Source organism: Schistocerca cancellata, chromosome 3 (assembly GCF_023864275.1).
Source record: "Schistocerca cancellata isolate TAMUIC-IGC-003103 chromosome 3, iqSchCanc2.1, whole genome shotgun sequence".
NCBI classification, from domain to species: Eukaryota; Metazoa; Arthropoda; class Insecta; order Orthoptera; family Acrididae; genus Schistocerca; species Schistocerca cancellata.
Window position 1 is genome coordinate 631190327 of NC_064628.1, and position 13363 is coordinate 631203689.

General features: G+C 39.9%; 1 protein-coding gene across 3 annotated transcripts in view; it reads right to left on the reverse strand.

Moving 5' to 3' along the window:
* Positions 1-13363, reverse strand: part of LOC126175559 (vesicle-associated membrane protein 7) — a 48215-nt gene that overhangs the window by 5169 nt on the left and 29683 nt on the right. For all 3 annotated transcript variants that reach the window (XM_049922411.1, XM_049922409.1, XM_049922410.1), the window contains exons 3-4: positions 12889-13026; positions 12465-12555 (exon numbers count right to left, since the gene is read on the reverse strand). In XM_049922411.1, coding sequence (XP_049778368.1) covers positions 12465-12555; positions 12889-13026 — 229 coding nt within the window. The remainder of the gene's footprint in view (positions 1-12464; positions 12556-12888; positions 13027-13363) is intronic.

The window sequence follows — 13363 nt, forward strand, 5'->3', positions numbered from 1 at the left end:
CAATGTGTTTTGTGAAAAGGACTGTTTGAAATGTCTTCTGACTGGGGCCACAGGAGAGTGAATTGTGCTGACTATTTGCATATCCATAAAAAATGATATATAAGACAAAAAAAAAAAAAAAACAAGATTTTGTTCAAGTTGAGAATAAGTGTTCTCACTTGAAGACTGTCTCAAAGTGAAGTTGTTTCCAGTGACAACTTTTTGTGTTCTAAATGTTTTGACATAACAACGATAGTATCTGAACAAGGTGAAGCCTCCATGGTGCAGATCGTGCAGATTTTGCATCAACAGAGGAAGAATGAAACACCCTGAATCAGTCAACTACAGAGGTAGGTGTTAGTCCTGTTAAAAAACTGGTTAGTGAAGTCGAGTCATAAGATCTATGCATCAAGAAAGCGCAGAGAAATCACTAAAGCTATGGATGAATACACTACAGCAAAACTGACAACACTCCTCAAAGTAGAAATTCCATCTTGAGAAGAAAATGAACCAAAGCACTCTTGCACCTTTTGCCAGGAATTTTTCACAAATATCAATTCAGCTGTTGAATATTGTACATTCTACAGTGAAAAGGTGCAAGTTTTAACTATTATTCCACAGACATTTTCAAAGAAAACAATTTTGAACCACATATCATTAGTATCAAAATACATGGTAGACAAATCAAGAAATGGGAGGTCTGTAAAAGGAATCTCTGGAAGACCAGATCCCTATTACGGCCATCCTGTAGAAGCAGCTCAAGTTCAAATAGTGCAGTCATTTCATCTGGAAGATAAATGGGACTGTTCTCACCAGAGTGCCAACAAAAAGACACTATAACTGTAACAGTTGAAGGTCAAGAAGTTGTGAAGTGAAGAGGTATATGACTCGCACTATTAAAGAAACTTTTGCAATTTATAAGAGCAACTATAAAACTTCACATACTGGAAGATCAAAATTTTATGCAGTATGACCTAAGTGGATAGTTCCACACCCACCTAGAGATGTCTCTTTATGTGTGTACTGCACAAATTTTGAAGTTTGTGTGGTAACTTTGAAGAACCTACTGGGGAACGTGATATATGACACCTTGGTTAGGCGTGTGAAGTCATTAGTAGTCTGTGATGCAAAGTGAGAGAGTTGTTTGTTTCAAGAATGTGGTGACTGTCCTGGAAAGGGAGGACTGTCTTTAGACACCTGGCCTGGAAGACGTCACAGATAACTCTGTACACATTACATATGTGACAAGGGAGGAAAATAAACGAATTAAGAAAACTGTTGTCTTTGACAGTTTCATTGATGATCTTATTAAATGGTCAGTGAAACGGTAACATATCAGCATGGAAGAAACTGCAACAACAACACATTGCAGATGTGAAAGGGTGTGTACAGGCTGAAGAACTATGTTTAGTGTTTCACTGTGATTTTGCTGAGAAATGGTCTGTAATTCTCCCACAAGAGTACAAGGGTATCATTGGAGTAATTACCAGGTTTCAATTTTTACAGGAGTGACATATTTCCAAAACACGACCACAAGTGTTGCAGTTGTAAGTGATGACACAGGACATGACTCAGCACAAGCTATGCTATCAATGTGCAAAGTTCTTCAACTGCAAACAGGGGCAGAGAAGATAATCATTATTTCTAATGGTGCTCCTATTCATTTTAAAAATCGTTACCAACTGTTTGAATTGAGTAAGTCGCTTGTGCAAACTGACTGAGTATACAGTGCTACTGGTCACGGGAAAGGGCCTTGTGACGGTGTAGGAGGCCCGCTGAAGCACCATGCTACAAAATGTAATCTTTCCAGACCAAATACAGCTGCAATTCAAAATGTTGAGGGTTTTACGAGAGTCGTGAAATCTTACACGTCCACAGTCCTTATTCTTTTGTGCAAAGAGGATATTGACGAATTCCATGAGCAGAAAAAATAAGAATGGTCCAAACAAGCTACTACTGTGAACGGGATTCAGAAGGTACATATTTGGACTCAAAGTGATGGGCTAACTCATATTGCACGCACTTTAAAGAGCACTAAAGAAGAAATTTTGTTTGTTTGGCCAACACCTCAGAAACAGCAGCATAATATTCAGACTCACAACCTGAGAAGGGGGATGTTTGTGGCACGTGTGTATGACTGACTGATGGATTGCATAGATTATAGGCACCAGTTATGAGTTAAATGAAAATGTAGTGAATTCTATGCTACCACATGAACCAGCTGCTGGATATAGGTTTCCAGATGAAGGACAGCAACAACACCATCAGTGCTCACTTCCTGTTCAGGATGTTTTGAAGGCTGTAAGCGCTCCAGTTCTTATTGGTTCAACAGGAAGGCATCACTCCATATCAAAGGAAGATACTGAAGCAGTGGAACATGTTTTTAGTTCATCGACTCACTAATTTCAGTACATAACAGAGTGCACAGAAGTTGTATAAATTGAAACCTTCAAGTTTTTGGACCTTTCACATACATTTTGGAACCATTTAAAAGCTGGCCGGTGTGGCCGTGTGGTTCTAGGCGCTTCAGTCTGGAAGCGCGTGACCGCTACGGTCGCAGGTTCGAATCCTGCCTCACGCAGACTGATGACCACAGATGTTAAGTCCCATAGTGCTCAGAGCCATTTGAACCATTTAAAATGCTTGAAAAATGAGTCTCTTACTCAACTTTCAAAACTAAAATTTTGATTTTTATAAGCCTGATATTTGATAATGTGGTAATAAAACTGGTTTTATGCATGGCAAAAAATTCAATTGTTTACAAAACCTGCTCAACCTAAAAGTGAAAGCTCTTGTTTTCAAGGAATGTAGAACTATATGGTGCTAATCAACAGAAAAAAATTATGGACTGGCATTTTTGAAAGAAATTTTTTCCATAAATTATAAAAAATTTCAGAATACTATAGTAAAAGAACTTTGACAGATCAGTCCAAATGGAAGATTTCCCTGTAATCATAAAGCAATTATCTTTCAAATAAAAAAACCAACAAAATATCTAGGACTGTTCCAAAAGACTTTAAATTTTTTTCCAAACTTCGCATCTTCAAAATGGTATGCGCAGTGTCATTTTTGGAGGGCTGTATCTCTGAGTGGAAATTTTTCTGGAGGAAAGAAAAAGATATGTATTTCTTCATTTTAACATATGCTAAATTCAATAACATCTGAGACAATGAACGTAAGATTTTTTCCTAGCCTGCCTGAATTGATATGGTCTATGCCTAGTAAAAAAATTAAGGCCTGCCCCAAAATAGCCCACTCCACACTCTTATTTTAAGACCCCAATGCTCAAAAGTCAATAGAGCATTCAAAACTGGAGACTGTGGGACTAATAAAGTTGCAACCATACTACAAGCTGACACTCAGGGTAAAGAGAAGAGTTCACCAACCTTCACGCACAGAAAAGAAAAAAAATTCACATGAAGCTCTCAGTAATGCAATTATACCTATCAAGACATGTCATTTTATTACATGCAGGACCTTTGGGCATCCTATGGATTATGACCAAGTGACTTAAGGCTTAGCAGTTTTACGAAAAAGCTTTTACTAGGATTTCTCAAATGCATGAGCTAAGGTTCCCAATGAAAATCAAGTCCAGGAACACTGCTGAATATTTTAAACCAAGAATAGATCACTCAAAGTAAAAGACAAATTAAGAAGAGGGATAACTAACAATGTAATTTTTACATTAATTATCTTACTGGTTAGAAAATAAGACCAGTACTTCTCACCCAACCACCCATCGAGTCAGACTTCTCACAAAAACTTCCAACAGTTGTTCTGATACAAAGCTAGAAGCCAGGAAGAAACATGAAAGTCACAGAACACACCTACTAATGAAGGCAGTGAACTTTTATCGTCATCGGGATTAATAGTAACAACATACAGTAACTCTTAAAACACTGTCTCCACACGTGAGTGGTCAGTGCAGCTGACTGCCACACAGAGGACTTTTATTTGATTCCCAGTACTACTGAGGATTTTTCCTTAGTAAGAGGACTGGAACAGGGTGTACTCAGTGTCATGAAGCCAACTCAGAAGCTACTTGATTGAGAAGCAGCAGTTCCAGGTCACGAAAACTGACAATGGCTGGGAGGAGTGGTGTGTTGACTGCACACCCCTCCACACCACGTCCTTTGACGACATGGCGGTTGGTAAGTACTGATGTGTCCACCAGGCCTGTGGACACAGTTTATGTTACTTAAAATACTTCTGAATTATTGATAAAGTCTCATTCAATATAGTCATTTTGCTATCTGTATTTCTGTACAATTCTTAATTAATTTTCCAGTCAGTCCCATAATTAATCTGTTTTGCTTGCTCTTACTGTCTTTACTTTTTGACATATGGTAGTCATTGAAAGTCTACCCTTTAGTTCTGGATCTAATGGTTAGAGCTATCACCAACACTCTGTTGCATTATTATTCTTTTATGCACTTAGAAAGCAAATTTGACACTGCAATCTAATTCAAAATTTTGATTACCAATTTTCTTTAAAATTTCTATCCTCATATCAGGCCTTTGCACCATCATTATCAATACTTGCTAAAAAAGACCCCTCTCTCAGCAGCATTTTAATATCATCTGAACAACAATGTAATACTTCCTCTTCTTTTCTTTCTTTATATTGTTAACTTTATTATCTAGAACTTTTTCATTGTGAATTTTTTGACTCCCATTGTTGGTTATGAACTGCAGATTACAACTCGAGGATTAGAAATATATACAACATTAAGGAATTGGTAAGCGGACAGTTTCAAAGAACTACTGGTTGTTGAAAGTTTCAGATCAAGCACTAGGTAATGTTGGTCCAAGACAGAGGAAAAGTATACAACAGAAAACAAATGGGTAATTGAGAGACGAAATGGTGAAGACAGCAGAGGATTGCATAGATTAAAATACAATACTGTTTGAAATACTTGGATAATACTGAAGGTATTTAATTTATCTGAAGAGTTCATTTTTAAGGGTGGAGCACCTTCATGCCCACACTATCATGATGATCATCACAAAAGATCTACAGTTACCTCTGCATTCGTTAGTTTTTAACCTAGTTACTACAGGATGTGAGATCAATCTTCCCCATATGACTGGATATGATTACCCACCAATACAGGTCCATCAGGGAATGTGAAAGAGATGACAATGATTGAGAATTAGCAGGTTTACCGGCAGAGGAAGAAAAGAGCTATGGCAAGTGTCACAGGATAAAAAAATTAGCAGTAATCTGGATGGGTAGTAAGGGCAGTAGCAGACTGCTTGCTATCTGTGACAGATCATGTCACATTAGGTTACGTTAGTCGTGGGTATCATGCAGCTTGATATCATTGTCACAGCCATCTGTTTGTCATAAAGAGTTCTCTCTGAATCTGTGTGGCAGTGCTGTGCTCCACTGTGGTGCGCCATCTGTGGCATTTTTTTCAATAGTGACTGGGTGTGGCAGGCTGCCGATTAGCTTCTTCATCATGTGCCACAGACAAGGCCTTGCATGCTTCCCTTTCTTTCACCACAGCTTCTCCATGGCACACAATGGAATGATACATCCTTTTCAGGTGCTGGTTGCACTGTACTCATTCCTGCTTGTGGCCAGCCCCCCCCCCCCCCCCTTCCTGCTCACCTCCACAAACCTGTGCCACTGTAGGGATATCTTTGGCATTCTCATTTATTTGTCCCCCTTTTGGCTTTGCTGTCACCATCAGTCGGCATCTTTCCCTTTAGTGGCATTTCTTCTTCATCGTGGTCTTCTTGCGCATGGCGTGGCTGTTGCCAGAGAGGGCTGGGCAGCCATGCCAGTTTGCGAGATGTGGTCCACTATAGCGAGCCCATGTCTGAGCCTCATCTATCATACGTGTAGCTGTTGTGCCCGCCAGAGCACTTTATGTACCTCAGAGCACTGCGACAAAATTTAGCCACATGGCCCTCTTCTGGCACCTGTAGCACTGGTGGTTAGGGTCCATGCCTGGTCGGACCTTCTACTTGGATCGAAAAGCCTACAAGCTTCTATAGCTTGAAGATGTTGTCTGTGATTTGTACAGTTACGACAAGCAGTGGTGGCTTCTTCCTGTTTGTTTGGTTACTCAGCTTGATTGATTGATTGATTGACTGACTGACTGACTGCTTGGTTGGTTGGTTGGTTGGTTGGTTGATTGTTTGGTTGGTTGAGGGGGCTTCTAGGCCTAAACAGCAAGGTCATCAGTCCCATGGTTATGCATCCTCATAAACATCCCTGCAACAAGCACACAATAGCCTTTCTTTTGACTGGCACTTCATCACAAATCCAAGGCAGACCACGGAGGAGCACCTTGGTTGTCATGTTATGCTATTGTAGTGGCATCTTCATCTTCTGGGGCATCTCAATAACGTGTGTGACCACAGCATTTGAGTGCCTTGCAGTCTGCCACATTCACTGCCTGCAGCTCAATCAAGGCATCTGAGGCAACAGAATCAAAGCCAAAATCGAGCTTGCAGCAGTAGAACATAATGTCTAACAGCTCTGCCCATCTTATGCCTTTGCACTTTATGTACAAAAGAGGGGCAGGCATGCGATTGTGTTATTGCTGCTTCTATGATCGTTTAGCAAGCTGTACCTCTGATGGATTCTTCTCTGTGGTGGCTTTTGCCTGATCTGCTGAAAATTGTAGAGGGAGACCAAGACACAAATACAGTAGCAGCTTGAGAGGGATGTATGTTGCAATAGTTATGCAGAGATGAAAAGGTTTACACAGGAAAGACTAGTGTGGAAAGCTGCATCAAAACTGTCTTGGATTGAAGACCGAAGCAACAATGCTGACTCCCACATGCAAGACTTATTCTGGTAAAAATATCAATGCCAAAGCTAAGCCGTTTTCTTCTCTGTTTTGTTTGATGATGGTCTATAGTTTGCCCAAAAGTTAGTTCACTGTGAAATACAGTCTTACTTCCTTGAATTACAGCAGTCAAATTTCAGTGCAATTAATTGTTAATCTCTGCATAAACAAATAGTTTTGTTTCATGTTAGGGAGTAAAAACAAGTATCATCATACACACTCATGTCAGCTTGGAACATGAAGACAAAAAGGAGTTAAAAATGGCTACATGTTAATCCTAATTGAAGGAAGGAAAGACAGCTAAAAACAGGGACTTGGAGAAAGGTCCATAAATACGTCATAAAAAAACGAAGGTCCTCAATTAAAGATTAAATGTCCTTCGCCATATTGCTATCACAGATAGAATGTAAAATGCGGTCGACAGCCTGCACATCATTAACAAAAATGGCCAGTAATTCAGATGGCAACATATATGAGAACATAAGTTGCTAAAAAAAATGTAAATGGTACAAAAGGAAAAGGTCAAGTGAGGAAAGAAAATGTGCACTGCAACAGGTTACATGTCTGCATGACCACTTCCTTCGTGGAGCAAGATGTAGCAAGAGCAGTACCGTAATTGCCAGAGGGTAGAAACACGCAGTGTTTCCGACTAGCCAACATCTTGCAAGTGATAGCATAAGGCACTTTGTCCTTCACCTGGATCTTCTGGACAGCCTACTCATCAAGATACATGGGACAATCACAGGAGGAGACAGCATGGAGGCCATTGCAATTAAAACAGCAGGGAGAAAGAGGCAGACAAACACTCTCATGAGCATCCCTACCACAGGTTACACATTTGGCTGGGTGTCGACAGGACTTTCAAGTGTGGCTGTAATGATGACACTGGTAGCAGCAGCATGTATGGTGGGTCTGTGATAACTTCAAAGCCTGCTTTGATCTTTGAAGGAAGCACCACTCTATCAGAAGTGAGAAAAGGCCTGCATGTGGGCACTAAGGATGCATCTACCGTTTTCATCACCTGAGGTACTGCAACGACACCCTGATCAGAGAGATACATTTGGATTTCTGTTTCGGTAAGGCCATCAAGCAACCTATTGTAAGTAGTACCACAGGAAGAATTCCATGTTCGATGGGCCTCGACACAAGCAGTGGAGGAGTGAAGCTGCAAGCAGTTGTTGTGCTTGAGAATCAGAAGTAGTCTAGTAGTCTCCAGAAAGTAAATGGGAGCAGTATTTCATAGGGATGGCAACTGCATCATCACCATTCTGAATAATAAATGGATTTACCATAGCAAAAGGAGTGACCATCTTCATCTTCAGTATGTGAAACCATGAGGAAACATGGTGCAGTGGAGAGGGTCTTTGAATTGTTAGCCTCATTCTGTTTATATTTAGTAGATTTTGATTGTGGAGATGATTGCTCATTGGGAGAAAATCCCCCACGATTTCCAGTGTCTCCATTAGTGCACTCCTTCCAACTGGGGGGAAACTCCTCAGAGGGGCGCACCCACCTTATCTGATTGTTCACACCTCCCAAACACCTGACACGAGGGTCAAATCAGCTATTCAGGAAGGTAGCAGCTCAGGGAATCACCCTTCCACAGGCCTGGCCTGTACCAGGGGTATGTGCGAACTCAACCTGTTGACCTGGGACTGGGAATTACGTGTTACCTATAGTTCAATTCTTTTATCTTGGCGGCTCGCGCATGCCCGCCCAGACGCGGGAGATTGCTGTGTTGCCAGTTGCACACGACGCACGCGTCAAGAGAAGCAGCGCCATAGTATAGCATAGTTCACAAGCTTACGTTTAGGGGGGGAGTGTGCATTTCATGAAGTAAAGCCACCACGGCCGCATTAACCCTTCCGCTGCTAAAAAGACGTGCTCCCTGCATTCCACACTGTGCGCGATTTTGTCACTGCACTGCTCGCCTGTGCAGACACATGGTGTTCCAACTGCTTTGACACTCTTATCATTCGATTCCACAAAAACTATTTGGCACAAAAATTTGATTTTTACACATCTTCTTGACTGATACCTTCCCCCCATAAATGAGTTAATTTTGTTTCGATGTTCAACACAGTTATTACGCAGCATTAAATATAGTAAACCATTGCACGAAATTTTGAAGAGCTTGCAGAGGTAAAAGTCCATAGAGTATACTTTCCATATGGTCGATTTTAGTTGCCACACGGTTGAGAATGAAATGTGGACAAGATACCTAAATTTCATATAAAATTTACTGTATAACAATATCTCATTTAATTTAAGTACCACATAGGCGTCGTATGTAATATCGAGAAATATTCCATCTTTCGCGACTGTAACAAAAGTTTTATTTACACCGGGCACGTTTGGCTTTATTTTAAAGCACTTCAATCACTCAAAAGGAAGTAGACAAAATACATTAAACAAAACTGTGGACTTACAAAAACATTAGGACTTGAATATACCGTCTATCAGTGAAGTGCTCTGACCTATATCAAATATAATTTTTGTGTGTGGCACACACAAACAGCATTTATTTGCTAAAACACTGATCAGCCGACACAAACGTTGAATATTGTGTTACCGCAGCACAAAACTACGAAAGGTGACTTGACAATGGAGGAGACAAAATACTGGCCACTGAAGATGCTTCAAAAGAGAGAAACGCGTATGGTCTAAATAAGTCGCTTATTACAGTTGCAGAAGAGGAATATATTTCAATACCATTGGTAAAACTGCGACTGTGGAACAAAAACAAAAAAGAGAACATGAGTACCATTGTGTATGTGTCATACCTTTCATTGATTGAAGTCCTTTAAAATAAAGCCAAAAGCGCCCGGTGTAAATAAAACTTTTATTACAGTCGCGAAAGATGGAATATTTCTCAATATTACATACGACACCTATGTGGTACTTAAATTAAATGAGATATTGTTATACAGTAAATTTTATATGAAATTTAGGTATCTTGTCCATATTTCATTCTCAACATTATGGCAACTAAAATCGACCATACGGAAAGTATATGCTATGGACTTTTACCTCTGCAAGCTCTTCAAAATTTCGTGCAATGGTTTACTACATTTATTGCTGCACAATTAACTGCTTTGAACATCGAAACAAAATTTAATCATTTATGGGGGGAAGGTATCAGTCAAGAAGATGTGTAAAAATCAAATTTTTGGGCCAAATAGTTTTTGTGAAATCGAATGATAGGTGTGTCAAAGCAGTGGGAACACCATTTGACTGCACAGGTGAGCATTGCAGTGATGACAAAATCGCACACAGCGTAGAATGCGGGGAGCACGTGTCTGCAGCAGCGAAAGGATTAATGAAGAGACAAAGCACTAGAAATTTCAAAAAACTGCATTCAAACTAATAAAATTCGTGAAGTAAGACACTTCGATATTGTTTTTAAATAAAGAAAATATTATGCACCGCACAAGGTTTGAACTCATAACCTTTCGCTTAGTAGGCCAACAGCTTAACCGTTATGCTAACGCAGTTCGCCTGGTGAAATAACTCCATGAGGACTCTAACATGTGACGCAAAATACTGACAAACACTATTGGTATGACTACTCATGCTTCGTCTAAGTACAATAGGAAATAAACAATTACCGCTGTTCTTTATTGTGAAAAAGCGGTTCGTGAGATTGATACAAACACCTTTCCTTGCTATCGCCTGAATTAGGAGTCTTACTGCTTGTTTGGTTTAATTAATTAATAGAATATGAAGCAATTGGTATAAAGATGCTTTTTCCAAACTTTCTATAAAAGAAAGTCTGCTATCAAGACAGTGCTTCTGTTCCATTACTTTATTTATGACTGAACGTTTCTAAAACTGGAGACACTCGTCCTTGCTCTGCACTGCAGTCGAGATCTGGCAACGCCGTTCTCTGTTCATTGGCTGTCTGTGTTTTGTGACGTCAGATGCGCAGAATGAACCTAAACTCGGCCGCGAACTTAAATGACGCGCACTTTAGTCACCTGTTATGCGTCAGAAGCATGGGCCATTCTTCAGGAGAGCACAGGGAGGAAGAAGAAAAAGAGGAGCCTCAAATGTTGAAGCAGAGGAAAGATGAGAGAAGAGGAACAAAGAAAGAAACAAAGAAAAAAGCAGTGAAGAGACTGTTCTGATATTGCCTACTGAAAATGCAGAACATTTCAAAAAACATCCGAGACATGTTCCCCAAGGGAGGGGAAAAAGAATATCAAGAGGATAGGCATGCAGCATGGAAGGGAAAAAATGCTGCAAAGGCTATGGCCCCATGGAAGCCAAGCACAAACCCGCCAAAGCATGGGGGGGGGGGGGGGGGGGGGGCCTACACACATTTAAAAACCCAAACTTTACCATTCTAGTGTGTAACACCCTTATTCAATATTAGCAATGGTGCTATATCTCCTAGTCTTCTCTACAACTGAATTTCTCTATTATTCTTTCCCAAATGACCTATCACAGTAAGTATATTTACATAATCTTTTTACTCCAATAATGATTTGTAAGTTTGTCAAGATGGGGATTATCACCTGGCCAATGACAGCTATAATTTACAAACAGGTAAGTACAGATCACAAATACACTGTTTATTGTTTCTATTTTTTTTTATCTCCAATGTATACAAGTGACACTTTGACCCAGCCATGCCAAAAAACCCAATGTATTGCTCCACACTGAAAGTTCAGGTATGCTGCAAATGCAGCACAAATGATTAAACTGGTGATAAAGAGGATGACAATTTTGTTGTCAATATCCCAAAACAGACACCTCAGTGAGTCCATCTCACAAGCAGTGCCAACCAACTGATACTTAATCAGAAATTACACACAGCACGAACAAGGACAACCCATGAAATACTGTTAGCAAGACAAAGATATTCTTAGTCAGACACAGGATAACCAGCTGTCACTGCATCACTATGAATAACGCATTGCTTGATAAGCAACCACATGAAAGAATAAGCTTAAAAATAGTAAATAACGGTGACATCTGATAATATAAAATCCTCAAATGCTATTCAATGTATATATCATTTAATATATCTAAAAACAAAGATGATGTGACTTACCAAACGAAAGTGCTGGCAGGTCGATACACACACACACAAACAAACACAAACATACACACAAAATTCAAGCTTTCGCAACCAACGGTTGCTTCCTCAGGAAAGAGGGAAGGAGAGGGAAAGACGAAAGGATGCGGGTTTTAATCGCTCGCTCGCTCGCACGCGCACGCGCACACACACACACACACACACACACACACACACACACACACACACACACACACACACACACACACACACACACACACGGATGTGCGGATGGATATATGTGTGTGCGCACGAGAGAGAGAGAGAGAGAGAGAGAGAGAGAGAGAGAGAGAGAGAGAGAGAGAATACCTGTCCTTTTTACCCCCTAAGGTAAGTCTTTCCGCTCCCGGGATTGGAATGACTCCTTACCCTCTCCCTTAAAACCCACATCCTTTCGTCTTTCCCTCTCCTTCCCTATTTCCTGAGGAAGCAACTGTTGGTTGCGAAAGCTTGAATTTTGTGTGTATGTTTGTGTGTCTATCGACCTGCCAGCACTTTCGTTTGGTAAGTCACATCATCTTTGTTTTCAGATATATTTTTCCCACGTGGAATGTTTCCCTCTAAAATATATATATATATAAAATCATTTAATATGCACTTACCTATATTTTTTACCATAATATCTTTCAGATCATTTAAATCACCACGGACTCTAGACATAGTATCAATCTCCTTCGATTCTGAATAATGTCTCTGAAATAAAGATTATCTTTACGTAAGTACAAAATAATACTAAAACCATGAAAACTTCAACAATGACTGTTGAATTATACGATAAGAAAAGGAAACACTACAGATGAAATAACTAATAATGTTATTGGTTCTACTGCCACATTTTGTTACACAACATTTTAAGGCATTTTCTAATGTATATATTTCTCACATATTACAGTTATTATTGATGTGTAACACAATCATCTGCTACAATTAAGTTGATTAGTAATTCAGTACTAGGAACTACCAGTCAGCTTTAGATGCATAAACTGTGGCTAAAAAACTGATTCTTAACAATATAATAAATCTTACCATCTCATTTGCTAAGACAGGTGCGAACTCATTGTTCATTCCATATGCTAGGGCAGTGCTTGCCCTTGCGCCATATGTTAACTGGAATCTCTGCTTTATCTCAGCTAGGAACTGGAATGCTCTTATTCTTTCAAATTCCTGAAGGAAAAAATAAATTACAAATGAATTATGGGGCTCTTAATGCAATAGCTGTATCAAGGTTACTGATCAGCTTAGAAAACTTGATCCAGTAGACAGTTACACCATCTACCTACCAGATGCCTACCTGGAACAGTACCGAGAAATGTGGCACACTGGTTGACACAAGGGACTCTGGGAAAGAACGATGTTCAAATTTCCATCCAGCCACCCTGATTACAGTTTCCCTAAATTACTTCTGGTGAATGTCCCAATGGCTTCTTCATGAGGTTCACAGCCAATCCCCTCCCACATCCATGTCCAAATAAGCTAGTGCTCCAGTCCTCAATACAACAGA